General features: G+C 38.7%; 1 protein-coding gene across 1 annotated transcript in view; it reads left to right on the top strand.

The window, feature by feature from the left end:
• ATRN (attractin) overlaps positions 1-14,776 on the top strand; it is a 172,477-nt gene that overhangs the window by 35,324 nt on the left and 122,377 nt on the right. The window contains exon 2 of the mRNA XM_065892394.1: positions 13,575-13,658. Coding sequence (XP_065748466.1) covers positions 13,575-13,658 — 84 coding nt within the window. The remainder of the gene's footprint in view (positions 1-13,574; positions 13,659-14,776) is intronic.

Genomic DNA, 14,776 nt, shown 5'->3' with positions numbered 1-14,776 from the left:
TTGAACCCAACTTTGGGTTTCTTGGATTTGGGAAATTCAAGGTTGATTTAACAGAATAAAGGAGAAAAACCAAATGATCGTTTCATTAGATGGACAGTTTTTTAAAAAGAAAATAGAGTTCAGTACTCATTAGTGGTAAAAAAAAAAAATCTTTAGTTTAAAGAATAGGGACTTCCCTGGTGGTCTGGTGGTTAAGACTCTGCACTCCCAATGCAGGGGGCCCGGGTTTGATCCCTGGTCAGGGAGATCCCTGGTCAGGGAACTAGATCCTTCATGCTGCAACTAAGAGCCCGCATGCCACAACTAAAAGATCCCAATGCTGCAACTAAAAATCCCACGTGCCACAACTAAAAGATACCACATGCCACAACTAAAGATGCCACATGCTGCAACGAAGATCCAGCATGTGGCAATGAAGATCCCACGTGCTGCAACTAAGACCTGGTGTAGCCAAATAAATTTAAAAAAGAAAGAAAGAAAAAATAGAAAATTACTTCCTTAATCTGGTGAAGACTTCATACAAAGAATTTAGGGTAAATATCACACTGTAGGGTGAAATATTGAAAACTTTCACCTGAGATTGGGAACAAGACAGGAATACTTACCATTACCAGTTCTTTTCAGTGTAATAATGGAGATCTTAACCAGTTGTAATAAGACAAGAAGATAATAAAATATAATTAAAATGTTAGAAAGGAGAAAATAAAATAGTAATTTTTTTTTACAGATAATATGGCTGTATTGTTCATAGTTTTTGCCTGGGATAACCAGGAGAATGGTGTTCCAATCATAGAGATGATAGTTTCATTGTAAAAAATATATGCAGTTGGTACTTAAGGTTTTGAGACAGTTTTCCTGAGATCACTTACCCAGTGAATTTAGGTAGAGAAGCAGACTGAGGTTGGAGCCTTGGGGCATTCCTACATTTAGATATTGGGATAAGCAGTTGGACTTACTAAAGGGGACTGAGAAGAAGCTGCCTGTGAGTCCAGAGTGTAGGGTTTGGGAAACCAAGTGGAGAAAGTGTTTTAAGAAAGAGGGAGGCGCCCTGATTTCGAACTATATTACGAAGCTACAGTAATCAAAACAGTATGGTACTGGAACAAAAACAGACATATACATCAGTGGAACAGAATACAGAGCCCAGAAGTGAGTTCACACTTATATGGGCAATTATCTATGATAAAGGAAGCAAGAATATACAATGGGGAAAAGACAACCTCTTGAATAAATGGTATTGTGAAAACTGGATAGCTACATGCAAAAGAATCAAACTGGACTACTCTCACACCATGCACAAAAATAAATTCAAAATGAATTAAAGACTTAAATATAAGACATGAAACCATAAAACTTCTACAAGAAAACATAGGCAGTATGCTCTTTGACATCACTCTTAGTTTTTTTGGATATGTCTCCTCAGGCAAGGGAAACAAAAGCAAAAATAAACAAATGGGACTACATCAAACTAAATATCTTTTGCACAGTGAAGGAAACTGTCAACAAAACAAAAAGGCCACCTACTGAGTGAGAGAAGGTATTTGCAAATGGTATTTTCAATATGAGGTTAATATCCAAAATATACAAAGAACTCATACAGCTCAATATGAAAAAACAAAGAAACAACCTGACTAAAAAACGGGCAGAGGATCTGAATAGACATTTTTCCAAAGAAAACATACAAATGGCCAACAGCACATGAAATGATGCTCAACATCACTAATCATCAGGTAAATACAAATCAGAATCACAATGAGATATCACCTCATACCATTCAGAATGGCTATTTTCAAAAAGACAACAAATAACAAGAATTGGTGAGGATGTGGAGAAAAGGGAACCCTGTGCACTGTTGGTGGCAATGTAAATTGGTGCAGCCACTATGGAAAACAGTATGAAGATTCCTCAAAAATTAAAAAGAGCCACCATATGATCCAGCAATTCCTCTTCTGGGTATTTTATCCAAAGAAAAGAAAACACCAATTAGAAAAGATATATATATATCCCTATGTTCACTGCAGCATTATTTACAGTAGCCAATATATGGAAGCAACCTAAGTGCCCATCAATAGATGAATGGATAAAGCTGTGGTGTATAAATACAATGGAATATTACTCAGCTGTAAAAAGAATGAAATCTTGCCATTTGTGACAACGTGGATGGACCTAGAGCATATTATGCTAAGTGAAATAAGAGAAAGACAAATACTGTATGAGTTCACTTACATGTGGAATCTAAATAACAAAACAAATAGAGTTGTATATACAGAGGACAAACAGGTGGTTGCTAGAGGGGAGGGGAGTGGAGGAGGAGAGAAATAAGTGGAGATTAAGAGGCACAAACTTAAAGTTGCAAATGAATCACAGGTATGAAATGTACAGCGTGGTGACTATAGCCAATAATTATGTAATATCTTTGTATGATGACATATTGTACCTGGACTTATCATTGTGATAATTTTGAAATGTATAGAAGTATTAAAACACTATGTTGTGTAACAGGAACTAACATAGTGTTGTAGGTCAATTATACTTCAGAAACAAACAGAAAAAGAGATCAGATTTGTGGTTACCAGAGGCAGGGGGTGGGGGGAGGGGGAATTGAATGAAAGTAGTCAAAAGGTACAAAATTCTAGTTATAAGATAAGGAAGTACTAAGGATGTACATGATACATTTAATTAACACTGCTGTAATATATGAGAGTTGTTAAGAGACTAAATCCTAAGTGTTCTCATCACAAGGAAAAACTTTGTTTTCTATTTCTTTAATATTGTATCTATATGAGATGATGGATGTTCACTAAATTTATTGTGATAATCATTTCATGAAGTAATTAGGTCAAATCATTATACTGTACACCTTAAACTTAGGTAGTGCTGTATATCAATTATCTCAATAAAATTGGAAGAAAACAAAAGATTAAATGCAAAAAAAAAAAGGGAGTCATCAGCTACTTCAGATGTGTAAGAGAGTGAAGTCAGAAGGGATCTGAGAATGAAATAAGGGATCTGAGAATTTACTCCTCTATACCTTAACAGAAGGATTTCAGAGGAGGGGTGAGGGTTAGACCCCATTGGAATGAGGTTAAGAAATTACAAGGTAAGAGTATTGTCAGCGAGAGTAGATAATTCTTTGTGGTTTTTTCTTTGTTTGTTTTTTGGTTTGTTTGGGGGTTTTTTTGGCAGCACTGTGCAGCTTGCAGGATCTTATTTCCCATACCAGGGATTGAACCCACACCCTTGGCAGTGAAAGCATGAAGTCCTAACCACTGGACCTCAGGGAATTCCCAACAGTAGATAATTCTTAAGAAGACCTTTGTTGTAAAAGTAAAAAAAAAAAAAAAAACGTAGGGAATAGCTTGAGAACATGAGAAGGGAGTTTGTTTTTTAAGAAGGGAATCCAGCAGCTAGTCTTACGCTTATCCAGTAGATAGAAAAAGTATAGCATGGGGTTTAGAATTAGGTTTGTTCTGGTGAGGCCCTTGATTGAGTAGAGTTTTAGAATTCTGCACCCAGGTAGAGGGTGTGACCCTATCCATTGCAACTAGGGTTAAGGCAAAGTACCTGCATTTAGTAATGGTAAGAAAATATAGGTCTCTCCTGATTTATTTCTTCTTTCCACAGCTATTCACTTTGTGTCATTAGGATGCCAGACACACTTCTAGGCACTAGAAATAATGAACAAAGCAGACAAAAGTCCTTGCTGTCATGAAATTTACATTCCACTGGTGGTAAATAGATGTGAAACAAGTGAAGTAATCAATTGATCGTCAGCTAAAATTGAAGAGAGAGAAGAGGGTTTGGAAAGGTGAAAGATAATAAGGTATAACAGAGAATTGTCCAGGGAAATGAAAGGATTGATTGTCCCACAGTGCTGGGAACCTACTTGAGATATGTGTTTATAAATGTAAAGTGAGACCAGTCAGCACAGTGTTGTGTCACTAGCCTTATTTAGCTGCTTGGTTTCATATACAGAGTAAACAGAGAGTTGGATTCAGTCAGGTTTAGGGTTTGCCATATGTATAACTGCAGTTTATTAAGATACCATTGAGTGTAAAATGCACCCTTATGTACTTCTAAGAAAGAAAAGACATTTAAACTACGAACTGCCATTGGTTTTACAATGCATCCTGATATCTGAGCTGTTAAGAAAAACATGTTCATCTTGGAGTTGCACAGTCCAATATATTGCTGAAGGGGTATATTGCTGAGGCTGTGGGAATACTGGGAGACCTGAGAGCAGAGAATATTTATACCTAGATGATGGAAGTGTAAGATGGTATAACCACTTAGGAAACAATTTGGCAGTTTCTTTAAATTTATGTGTATATCTATACTTTGATCCAATGATTCCTTTTTTATGTTTTTATCCAAGAGAAATGTCCACACAAAGGCTTGTGCACAAGTGTTCTTAGCAGCTTTGTTCATAAGCATCTATAACTACATAATCCAAGTGTCTATCAACAGGAAAATGGATAGACATGTTGTGGTATATTCATACAGTAGAATACTACACAGCAATAGGAAGGAACAAACTATTGATACACACTGTACTCAGAAACATGCTGATCGAAAGAAGCAAGGCACAAAAGTGTCTCTGCATGATTCCATTAAATCAGGTTCTATAAAATCAGGTTCTATAAATCAGCTCTGCAATGATAGAAACAAGATCAGTGTTGAGGAGTGCCTGCAAAGAGGTCTGAGGGAACTTTGGGGGGGTGACAGAACTGTTCTGTATCTTGTTTTGGGGTTTTTTTTTTTTTTTTTTTTTTTTTTTATGCGTTACGCGGGCCTCTCACTGTCGTGGCCTCTCCCGTTGCGGAGGACAGGCTCCGGACGCGCAGGCTCAGCGGCCATGGCTCACGGGCCCAGCCGCTCCGCGGCATGTGGGATCTTCCCAGACCGGGGCACGAACCCGTGTCCCCTGCATCGGCAGGCGGACTCTCAACCACTGCGCCACCAGGGAAGCCCTGTTTTGGGGTTTTATATGTGTATAAATTTGTCAAAACTTACCAAATTGTACATTTATGTTGGCTGCATTTTGTTATATATAAATTACTCCTCATTAAGGTTGATTTAAAAATTTGGTTGGAAGGAGTCAAATCAGTATAGCAGTCATTATTCTAAATGTGAATAGATTATACTGTGTCAGTAAAACTGTCAGACTAGGTTGAGAAACAAAACCTAACCACGTCCTGTTCAGAAGAAACAAACTTTTGCTCTCTACCCTTGACCTCACTGTGGCCCCCAGGTGTGCCATGTGCTTTCCAGGACCTATGGCGGAGTAGAAGGACATGACCTCCCCCCTCCTCATGGAAAAACCAAAATCATGGCTTACTGCTGAACAACCCCTGACAAAAAATTTTTGGAGTCTATCAAAAAAGATACCCTACATCCAAAGACAAAGAAGAAGCCAGAAGAAGATGGTAGGAGGGATGCAATCACGATAAAATCAAATCCCATACATGCCAGGTGGGCAACCCACAAACTGGAAAATAATTATAAAAATAATTATACCACAGGGGTGAAAGTTCCAAGCCCCACATCAGGCTCCCCAGCCTGGCAGCCTGGCAACGGGAGGAGGAGCCCCCAGATAATCTAGCTTTGAAGGCCAGCGGAGTTTGATCACAGGAATTCCACAGAAGTGGGGGAAACTGAAACTCCACACTTGGAGGGCATACACAGGATCTGGTGTGCACCAGAACCCAGGGAAAAAAGCAGTGACCTCATGAGAGACTGGGCCAGACTTACCTGACAGTATTGGAGGGATTCCTGCAGAGGCGGCAGAGGGTGGCTGTGACTTGCTGAGAGGACAAGAACATTGGCAGGGGCAGTTCTGGGTAGAACTCATAGGCGTGAGCCCTCTTGGAGACTGCCATTGTCTCACTACGACCTGGCCCCACTCAATAGCCTGTAGCCTCCAGTACTGGAATGCCTCAGGCCAAACAACCAGCAGGGTGGGAACACAGCCCCACCCATCAGCAGACAGGTTGCTTAAAGTCTTCCTGAATAAACAGCTGCCCAATAAACACACCCCCTGGCATGGCCTTGCCCACTGGAGGAACAAGACCCAGCTCCCAAGACCCATTGGGCAGCTACCAGTCCCTCCCACCAAGAAGCCTGCACAAGCCTCTTAGCATCATCCAACACGAGGCAGACAGCAGAAGCAAGAAGAACTACAACTTTGCCATCTGCAGAATGGAAATCACAATCACAGAAAGTCACACAAAATGAGACAGCAGAGGAATATATCCAGATGACGGAACAAGAGGAAAGCCCAGAAGAACAACTAAGTGAAGCAGAGGTAGGCAATCTACCTGAAAAAGAATTCGGAGTAATGATAGTAAAGATGATCCAAGACCGTGGGGAAAAAAATGGAGACACAGATGGAGAAGATACAAGAAATGTTTAACAAAAACCTAGAAGAACTAAACATACAAACAGAAGAACAATACAATAACTGAAATGAAAAATACACTTGGAGGAATCAATAGCAGAATAACTGAGGCAGAAGAATGGATAAGTGAGCTGGAAGACAGAATGGTGGAAATCACTGCCATGGAACAGAATAAAGAAAAAAGAATGAAAAGAAATGAGGACAGTCTAAGAGACCTCTGGGACAACATTAAACACACCAACATTCTCATTATAGGGGTCCCAGAAAGAGAAGAGACAGAGAGAAAGGACCTGAGAAAATATTTGAAGAGATAATAGTTGAAAATGTCCCTAACATGGGAAAGGAAATAGTCACCCAAGTCCAGGAAGCATATAGTGTCCCAGGCAGGATAAACCCAAGGAGGAACACACTGAGACACATAGTAATCAAATTGACAAAAATTAAAGACAAAAAATATTAAAAGCAACAAGGGGAAAGCAACAGATAATGTACGAGGGAATTCCCTTAAGGTCATCAGCTGTTTTCTCAGCAGAAACTCTGCAGGCCAGAAGGGAGTGGCACGATATATTTAAAGTGATGAAAGGGAAGAACCTACAACCAAGAATACTCTACCCAGCAAGGCTGTCACACAGACAACCAAAAGGTAAGAGAATTCAGCATTACCACAACAGCTTTGCAACAAATGCTAAAGGAACTTCTCTAGGCGGAAAAGAATAGGCCACAACTAGAAACAAGAAAATTACAAATGGAAAAGCCCACTGGTAAAGGCAAACATAAGTAAAGGTAAGAAATCATCTGCACACAAATATGATATCAAAACCAGCAATTGTGAGAAGAGGAGAGAACAAATACAGGTTACTGGAAATACATTTGAAATTAAAAGACTAGCAACTTAAAACATCTCGGTTATATAGACTGCTATATCAAAACCTCATGGTAACCACAAACCAAATATCTACAATAGATACACACACAAAACAGAAAAAAGAATCTAAACACAACACTGAAGTTAGTCATCAAATCAAAGAGAAGAGAACAAGAGAGGAAGGGAAGAAAAAAGACCTACAAAAACAAACCCAAAACAATTAACAAAATGGCAGTAAGAACATACATATTGATAATAAGCTTAAATGTAAAAGGATTAAATGCTCCATCCAAAAGACATGGACTGGATGAATGGATTCAAAAACAAGACTCTTACTGTCTACAAGAGACCCATTTCAGATCTATGGACTGAAAGTGAGGGGATGGAAAGTGTATTACACACAAACAGGAATGAAAGTTGGAGTAGCAATACTCATTTCAGACAAAAAAGACTTTAAAATAAAGAATGTTACAAGAGGCAAAGGACACTACATAATGATCCAAGGAGAAGATATAACAATTGTAAATATATATGCACCCAATATAAGAGCACCTCAATATATAAGGAAAATACTAACATCCACAAAAGGAGAAATTGACAGTAACACAATAATAGTGGGGGACATTAACACCCCAGTTTCATCAGTGGACAGATCATCCAGACAGGAAATCAGTAATGAAACACAGGCCTTAAATGACACATTAGATCAGATGGACTTAATTGATATTTATAGAGCATTCCATCCAAAAGCAGCAGAACACACATTCTTCTCAAGTGCACGTGGAACATTTGCCTGGATTGATCACATGCTGGGCCACAGAGTGAACCTTGGTAAATTTAAGGAAATTGAAATCATAGTAAACGTCTTTTCTGACCACGCACTATGAGACTGGAAATCAACCATAAGAAAAAAAACAAACATGTGGAGGCTAAAGAGTGTTACTAAAAAACCAATGGATCACTGAGGAAATCAGAGTAAATCAAAAAATACCTAGGGACAAATGAAAATGAAAGCAGGGCGATCCAAAACCTATGGGATGCAGCAAAAGCAGTTCTAAGAGGCAAGTTTATAGCAATACAGTCTTACCTCAGGAAACAAGAAAAATCTTAAATAAACAATCTAACCTTATACCTAAAGCAAATAGAGAAAGAAGAACAAACAAAACCCAAAGTTAGTAGAAGGAAAGAATTCATAAAGATCAGAGCAGAAATAAATGAAATAGAGATGAAGAAAGCAATAGAAAAGATCGATGAAACTAAAAGTTGGTTCTTTGAAAAGGTAAACAAAATTGATAAACCTTTAGCCAGACTCATCAAGAAAAAGAGGGAGAGGTCTCAAATACAAATGACACCACAGAAATAAAAAGGATCATAAGCAACCAATAAAATGGACAACCTAGAAGAAATGGACAAATTCTTAGGTATACTCTTCCAAGACTGAACATGGAAGAAATAGAAAACACGAATAGACCAATCACAAGTACTGAAATTGAAACTGTGATCTAAAAACTTCCAGCAAACAAAACTTCCAACAAACAAAAGTCCGTGACCAGATGGCTTCCAGGCAAATTCTATCAAACATTTAGAGAAGAGTTAACACGTATCCTTCTTAGACTATTGCCAAAAATCACAGAGGAAGGAACACTCCCAAATTCATTCTATGAGACCACCATCACTCTGATACCAAAACCAGACAAAGATACCACACAAAAAATTACAGGCCAATATCACTGCTGAACATAGACGCAAAAATCCTCAACAGAATACAAGCAAACCAAATCCAACAGTACATTCAAACAATCGTACACCATGATCAAGTGGGATTTAGCCCAGGGATGCAAGGATTTTTCAATATCCGCAAATCAGTCATTGTGATACATTACATCAACAAATTGAAGAATAAAAACCATATGATCATCTCAGTAGATGCAGGAAAAGGTTTGGACAAAATTCAACACCGATTTATGATACAAACTCTCCAGAAAGTTGTAATAGAGGGAACATATCTCAACATAATAAAGGCCATGTATGACACACCTACAGCTAACATCATACTCAGTGGTGAAAAGGTGAAAGCATTTTCTCTAAAATCAGGAAAAAGACAAACATGTCCACCCTTGCTACTTCTATTCAACATAGTTTTGGAAGTCCTAGCCATGGTGATCAGAGAAGAAAAAGAAATAAAGGGAATCCAAATTGGAAAAGAAGAAATAAAATTCATTGTTGGCAGATGATATGATACTATACATAGAAAATCCTAAAGATGCTACCAGAAAACTACTAGAGTTCATCAATGAATTTGGTAAAGTTGCAGGATGCAAAATTAATACACAGAAATCTCTTGAATTTCTATACACTAACAAGGAAAGACCAGAAAGAGAAATTACAGAAACAATCCTATTTACCATTGCATCAAAAAGTGTAAAATACCTAGGAATAAACCTATCTAAGGAGGCAAAAGACCTGTACTCCAAAAACTATAAGACAGTGAAGAAAGAAATCAAAGATGACACAAACAGACAGAAAGATATACCATGTTCTTGGATTGGGAAAATCGATATTGTCAAAATGACTGTACTACCCAAGGTGATCTACAGATTCATTGCAATCCCTATCAAATTACCAATGACATTTTTCACAGAAGTAGAACAAAAAATCTTAAAATTTGTATGGAGACACAAAAGACCCCAAATAGCCAAAGCAATCTTGAGAAAGAAAGACAGAGATGGAGGAATCAGGTACCATGACTTCTGACTATACAACAAAGCTACAGTAATCAAAACAGTATGGGGACTTCCCTGGTATCGCAGTGGTTAAGAATCCGCCTGCCAATGCAGGGGACACGGGTTTGAGCCCTGGTCCGGGAGGATCCCACATGCCACAGAGCAGCTGGGCCTGTGCACCACAACTACTGATCCTGTGCTCTAGGGCCCGTGAGCCACAACTGCTGAGCCCGTGTGCCACAACTATTGAAGCCCGTGTGCCTGCAGCCTGTGCTCCGCAGCAGGAGAAGCCACCTCAATGAGAAGCCTGTGTGCAGCAACGAAGACCCAACACAGCCAAACATAAATAATAAATAAACTAAAATATATATATATATATATATATATATATGTATGTATATAAAAATGTTACCATTAAAAAAAACAGTATGGTATTGGCACAAAACCAGAAATATAGATCAGCGGAACAGGATGGAAATTCTGTTAAATGTTAAATGTTTATCTTGGTGGGGAGAAGGGGTGGAGTGCTTGGGGAGATCAGTGGACAAGGGAGGATTGTCCTTTAGTTGACCCAAAAAAGCCTGTCTGATCATATCTATTCACTATCTGTAAAAGTATGTAAATGTGTATGTTTAAAAATATGAAGTAAATATTCAAAATTGACCTATATTTTCTCCAAAAGGGATGCAGATTTGCAAATATCTGAACATGTCCATGTGAAGTCTGTAGAAATTCTTAGAAACAAAAGAAGCATAGTAGAAAGCCACAAAACTGTTTGAACTACTGGGAAATTTATTTACCTGTAAACCTGGGGTGGTCTCTGTGGTTGTTTGGTGTGGCTCTTCAGGGACCTTGGCACTCCTTTGATTTGTCATCCTTGGTGTTGGCTTTGTGTTTAGGCTCATAGCGTGATGGCTGAAGTAGAATCCAAACATAGCAAAGTCCAGAGGAAGAAGGATGGTCTCTTTGGATGTCTGTCTGTCATAGGCTGGGTTTCTTGGAAGCATTTTCTGAGATGGAGTTTGGGGTACAAGTTAATTATAACATCTGTGAGAGGAAGGGGCAGGAAGCAGAACTGGGCAAAGGAAGAAGTTGAGCTTCAATGCAGGCCTGACAAAGGAGAGTTCTGGAGTAAGGATTGCCTGCCAGAGTTGTCCCATGTTAGACTGAAAAATGCCCAGCCTTTATACCCACTCTGTGTGGGCTATGCTGGGAAGGGCATGACCTAGGGCAAGGCAGCTCCAATGGAACTGACAACTGGATGCTGTCTGTTGACCACACTCATTTCTGCAGCTGGCAACAAGTCTTTTATTGAAGAGGAGATCTAGGTGTCATAGCTAGGAATGAGGAAATATTTCCTAGAAACCCTCCATCAGACTTCCCCTCACATCTAAGATTAGATTACATGCTGTGACAGAAGTAGTAGTCTTCTCTTCACTGGTAAAGAGTCCTGATTTTTCACTGAGTATATGGTCATCTGGGATAATGGCTATATTTCTCAGCCTCCCTGTACATTTAGGTATGTCTAATTCTTGGCTAGGGGGTAAGTTGAATTGTCGTGTTTGACTTAGAGGGCAGGGGTATGTACCTTGTTTTCTTTCAACTCCTTCCTGCTGTGTAGAATATGGAAATAATAACTGGAGTTTGTGCAGCCATCTTGGATTATGAGGTGGAAGCACATGTAGAGGATGACAGAGCAACAAGATAGCAGAACATTAATTAGCTCCCTGATGAGCATAGAAATGCTTTATGTACTCCAGGTTGCTTATGTTTGGACTTTATATCTTTTTTTTTTTTTTTTTCAGTACGCAGGCCTCTCACTGTTGTGGCCTCTCCCGTTGCGGAGCACAGGCTCCGGACGCGCATGCCCAGCAGCCATGGCTCACGGGCCTAGCCACTCTGTGGGATCTTCCCGGACCGGGGCACGAACCCGTGTCCCCTGCATCGGCAGGTGGACTCTCAACCACTGCGCCACCAGGGAAGCCCAGGGCTTTATATCTTGGTTAAAGCCATTACTATTTAGGTTTTTCTGTCAGTTGCATTAGAACTTAATCTTAACTAATACACATTTCTAATTGGCAAGGGGCACAGGAAACCATGATTGGCTTAGACTAATATTTTGGGAATGGAATGGATGTTGGGGAATAAGACACAGAGACATTTATATCAGGCAAGTACAGCAGAGAGAGAGAGAATGCAAAGAAGTCGAGAGATTTGCAGGGGATGATAATTGTGATGGACCCTGGAATCATACCTAGGTAAGCGAGAAAGTGAAATGTGTGAGTGATGAACATAAAGAAGTGATAGTTGTGTGGATTGGAGGTCGGGGCTGAAGATTCATTGGAGAGGGGGAATTAGGCTAAATGAAGTAGAGAGAGCAGAGATGGTGGTCAGAGTGTAGGTCGCTTTGAATGGAGATTTTATGGTAGAGCTTTCACTCCTAATAGCAGGGCTGAAAAGAGTGGGTAACTAAAGTGGGGTAGAGGAAAAAATTGTTAATGGTGAAGTTAAGAAATGGAGAGGCTGGGCTTTGGATGGAACATCTTGGATGTGGCTGAATGGAAGGCAGTGAGCTAGATGCTGATATCTGGAGTGGGTGGAGAGGAGTAATTGGGATGTCAGTAGATAACTCAGAAAGTAAGAGAGGCAGATCCAGAAGAGAGCATTTGTTTCAGAAAGGCTGACATTGTTGATGGAAGAGGGAGGAAAAGTGATCTGGAAACAGCAAAGAGGAAAGAAATAGCATTGTTAAATATTAAAAATTTCTACATTTCTACAATATATACTAGACATAAACTGAGAAAATATGTTTATAGTACATTTACCATACAAATGGGAGCTTCTTAATATAAATAGCGCTCTTAAACATGATTTTGGAAAAGATAACTTGGTAGCAAAGTGAGTAAAGAATATTGAGTCTTAATTTGCAAAGGAGAAAATGCAAATGACCAAAGCACATGAGAATCTTCATACATTAGGGTTAGTACTAGTAAAAGTATTAATGAGATACTAAGATATGCCTGTCATATTGGCAAGACCTAAAAATATTGATAAACTTCAAGCTTGGCATGTGTGTGGGAAGTCAGGTGCTGATGTGCACTGCTCACAGAGTGTGGTAGATTGCCACTTCAGAAGAAGCAACTAAATGGCTGTGGTGGGTCTGTTGTGTGTTGTGGATTGATGTGCTTGCGCATCATAGTTATGCTGGCCACAGCGTTATTTATTGCATTTACACATTTTACTCGTAATGGTAACTGTGTGGCCTTGTTTTTTAAAAACCAACTGAGATTTATAACTTCTTGTGGCCATTTGTATGGAAACAAAGTGTGATTTTCCCATCTCAGCTAGAAAGATGTATGTTTTTGTTCATTCCTGTTGTTTTTAATGTATTTGTATCCCCTTTTCTTAAGTATATGGCATGAATTTGTTTCATCCAGATTTGTGTAATCTGTGTATAACTATCTAGTCTTTTTCTTCTGGTCATAGTATGCATCAGTGTACCCACTTGGATTGTATTGAGAATTAAGAAAGATATTATTAATATATGAAATTTTGATGCATTTAAATTTTTTTATTTTTTGAATTACAGACTAACTGGATCTTCTGGGTTTATAACAGATGGACCTGGAAATTATAAATATAAAACAAAGTGCACATGGCTCATTGAAGGACAGTAAGTAGTAATGGCTAAGTTTGTTTTTTTTTTTCAGGATAGAGCTCATTGTGAGATTACTTTTCCAACATGTAAAATTAACAATCTGTGGCAACTTAAAATATTTTTTATTTGGTAACCTTTACTTTGACAAGTGAATTTGATTTTCTTATTTTTCTTAATCTTCAATGTTAATTGAAAAAAACTTCTGTGTTGATTTGCAAATGAATTATACACACCAGCAATTTGTATATTTTCAGTTGTAATAGTTAAAAAACTGTTACAATATTTTATTGTGGTTGAGGTATATGAAGAAGATTAGACTTCACTTGAATATGTAGTAGGGAAGGGAAGAGATTTTAATAGGCCTATTTATTTATTTATTTACTATTTTTAGTGATTTAACATATGGAAGTTTATTTCTTCCTCACATAACAGTTCCAAGGCAGGTGTTCCTGGTCAGCAGGCAGCTTTCTTCCCATTGGTAGTAGGACCCAAGCTCTGCCGTTCATTCATTAGCTTCACTGTTGGCTAACTGCAGCCAGCAGGTGGGGAAGGAGGAAGTACGGAGAAAGCAGACCTGCTTCTTAAAAGCTTCTTGCAGAAAGTGTCACATGCATTCACTCGCATTGCAACCATTAATAACCCTTTAAAATAATTGTGGACAGTCATAGAAGACTGGACCAAAACTGGACAAGTGGTAATTTCTTAAAACTAAATTGCAGTGTGGAATCTGAAATGAACTTTTAGAACTTGTTAAGTTGAAACTGGTTTTCTATGGGACTTCCCTGGCGGTCCAATGGTTAAGACTCCATGCTTCCACTGCAGAGGGCATGGGTTCGATCCCTGGTCAGGGAACTAAGATACCACATGCCGTGTGGCATGGCCAAAAATAAAAAAAAATTTTTTTAATTGGTTTTCTTGTACTTTAAATAGATCTTTAACCCATGCATGATTTTGTAACATTTGGAAAATATTGGTTCACTGAATTAATGCAGGTCTTCCAGGTGTCGATACATTTCATTACATGAAATTTAAAACATCACTGTAGTTAAAAATCACCATCAATCTCATCAGAAAATTTTAAGTATTGGGAAGTTGTATCTGGGTGGTAGGTACAAATTTTCCAAAACTCATTA

Source organism: Phocoena phocoena, chromosome 15 (assembly GCF_963924675.1).
Source record: "Phocoena phocoena chromosome 15, mPhoPho1.1, whole genome shotgun sequence".
NCBI classification, from domain to species: Eukaryota; Metazoa; Chordata; class Mammalia; order Artiodactyla; family Phocoenidae; genus Phocoena; species Phocoena phocoena.
The sequence above is the reverse complement of the archived record's forward strand: the minus strand, read 5'-3'. Positions and strand labels throughout refer to the sequence as shown.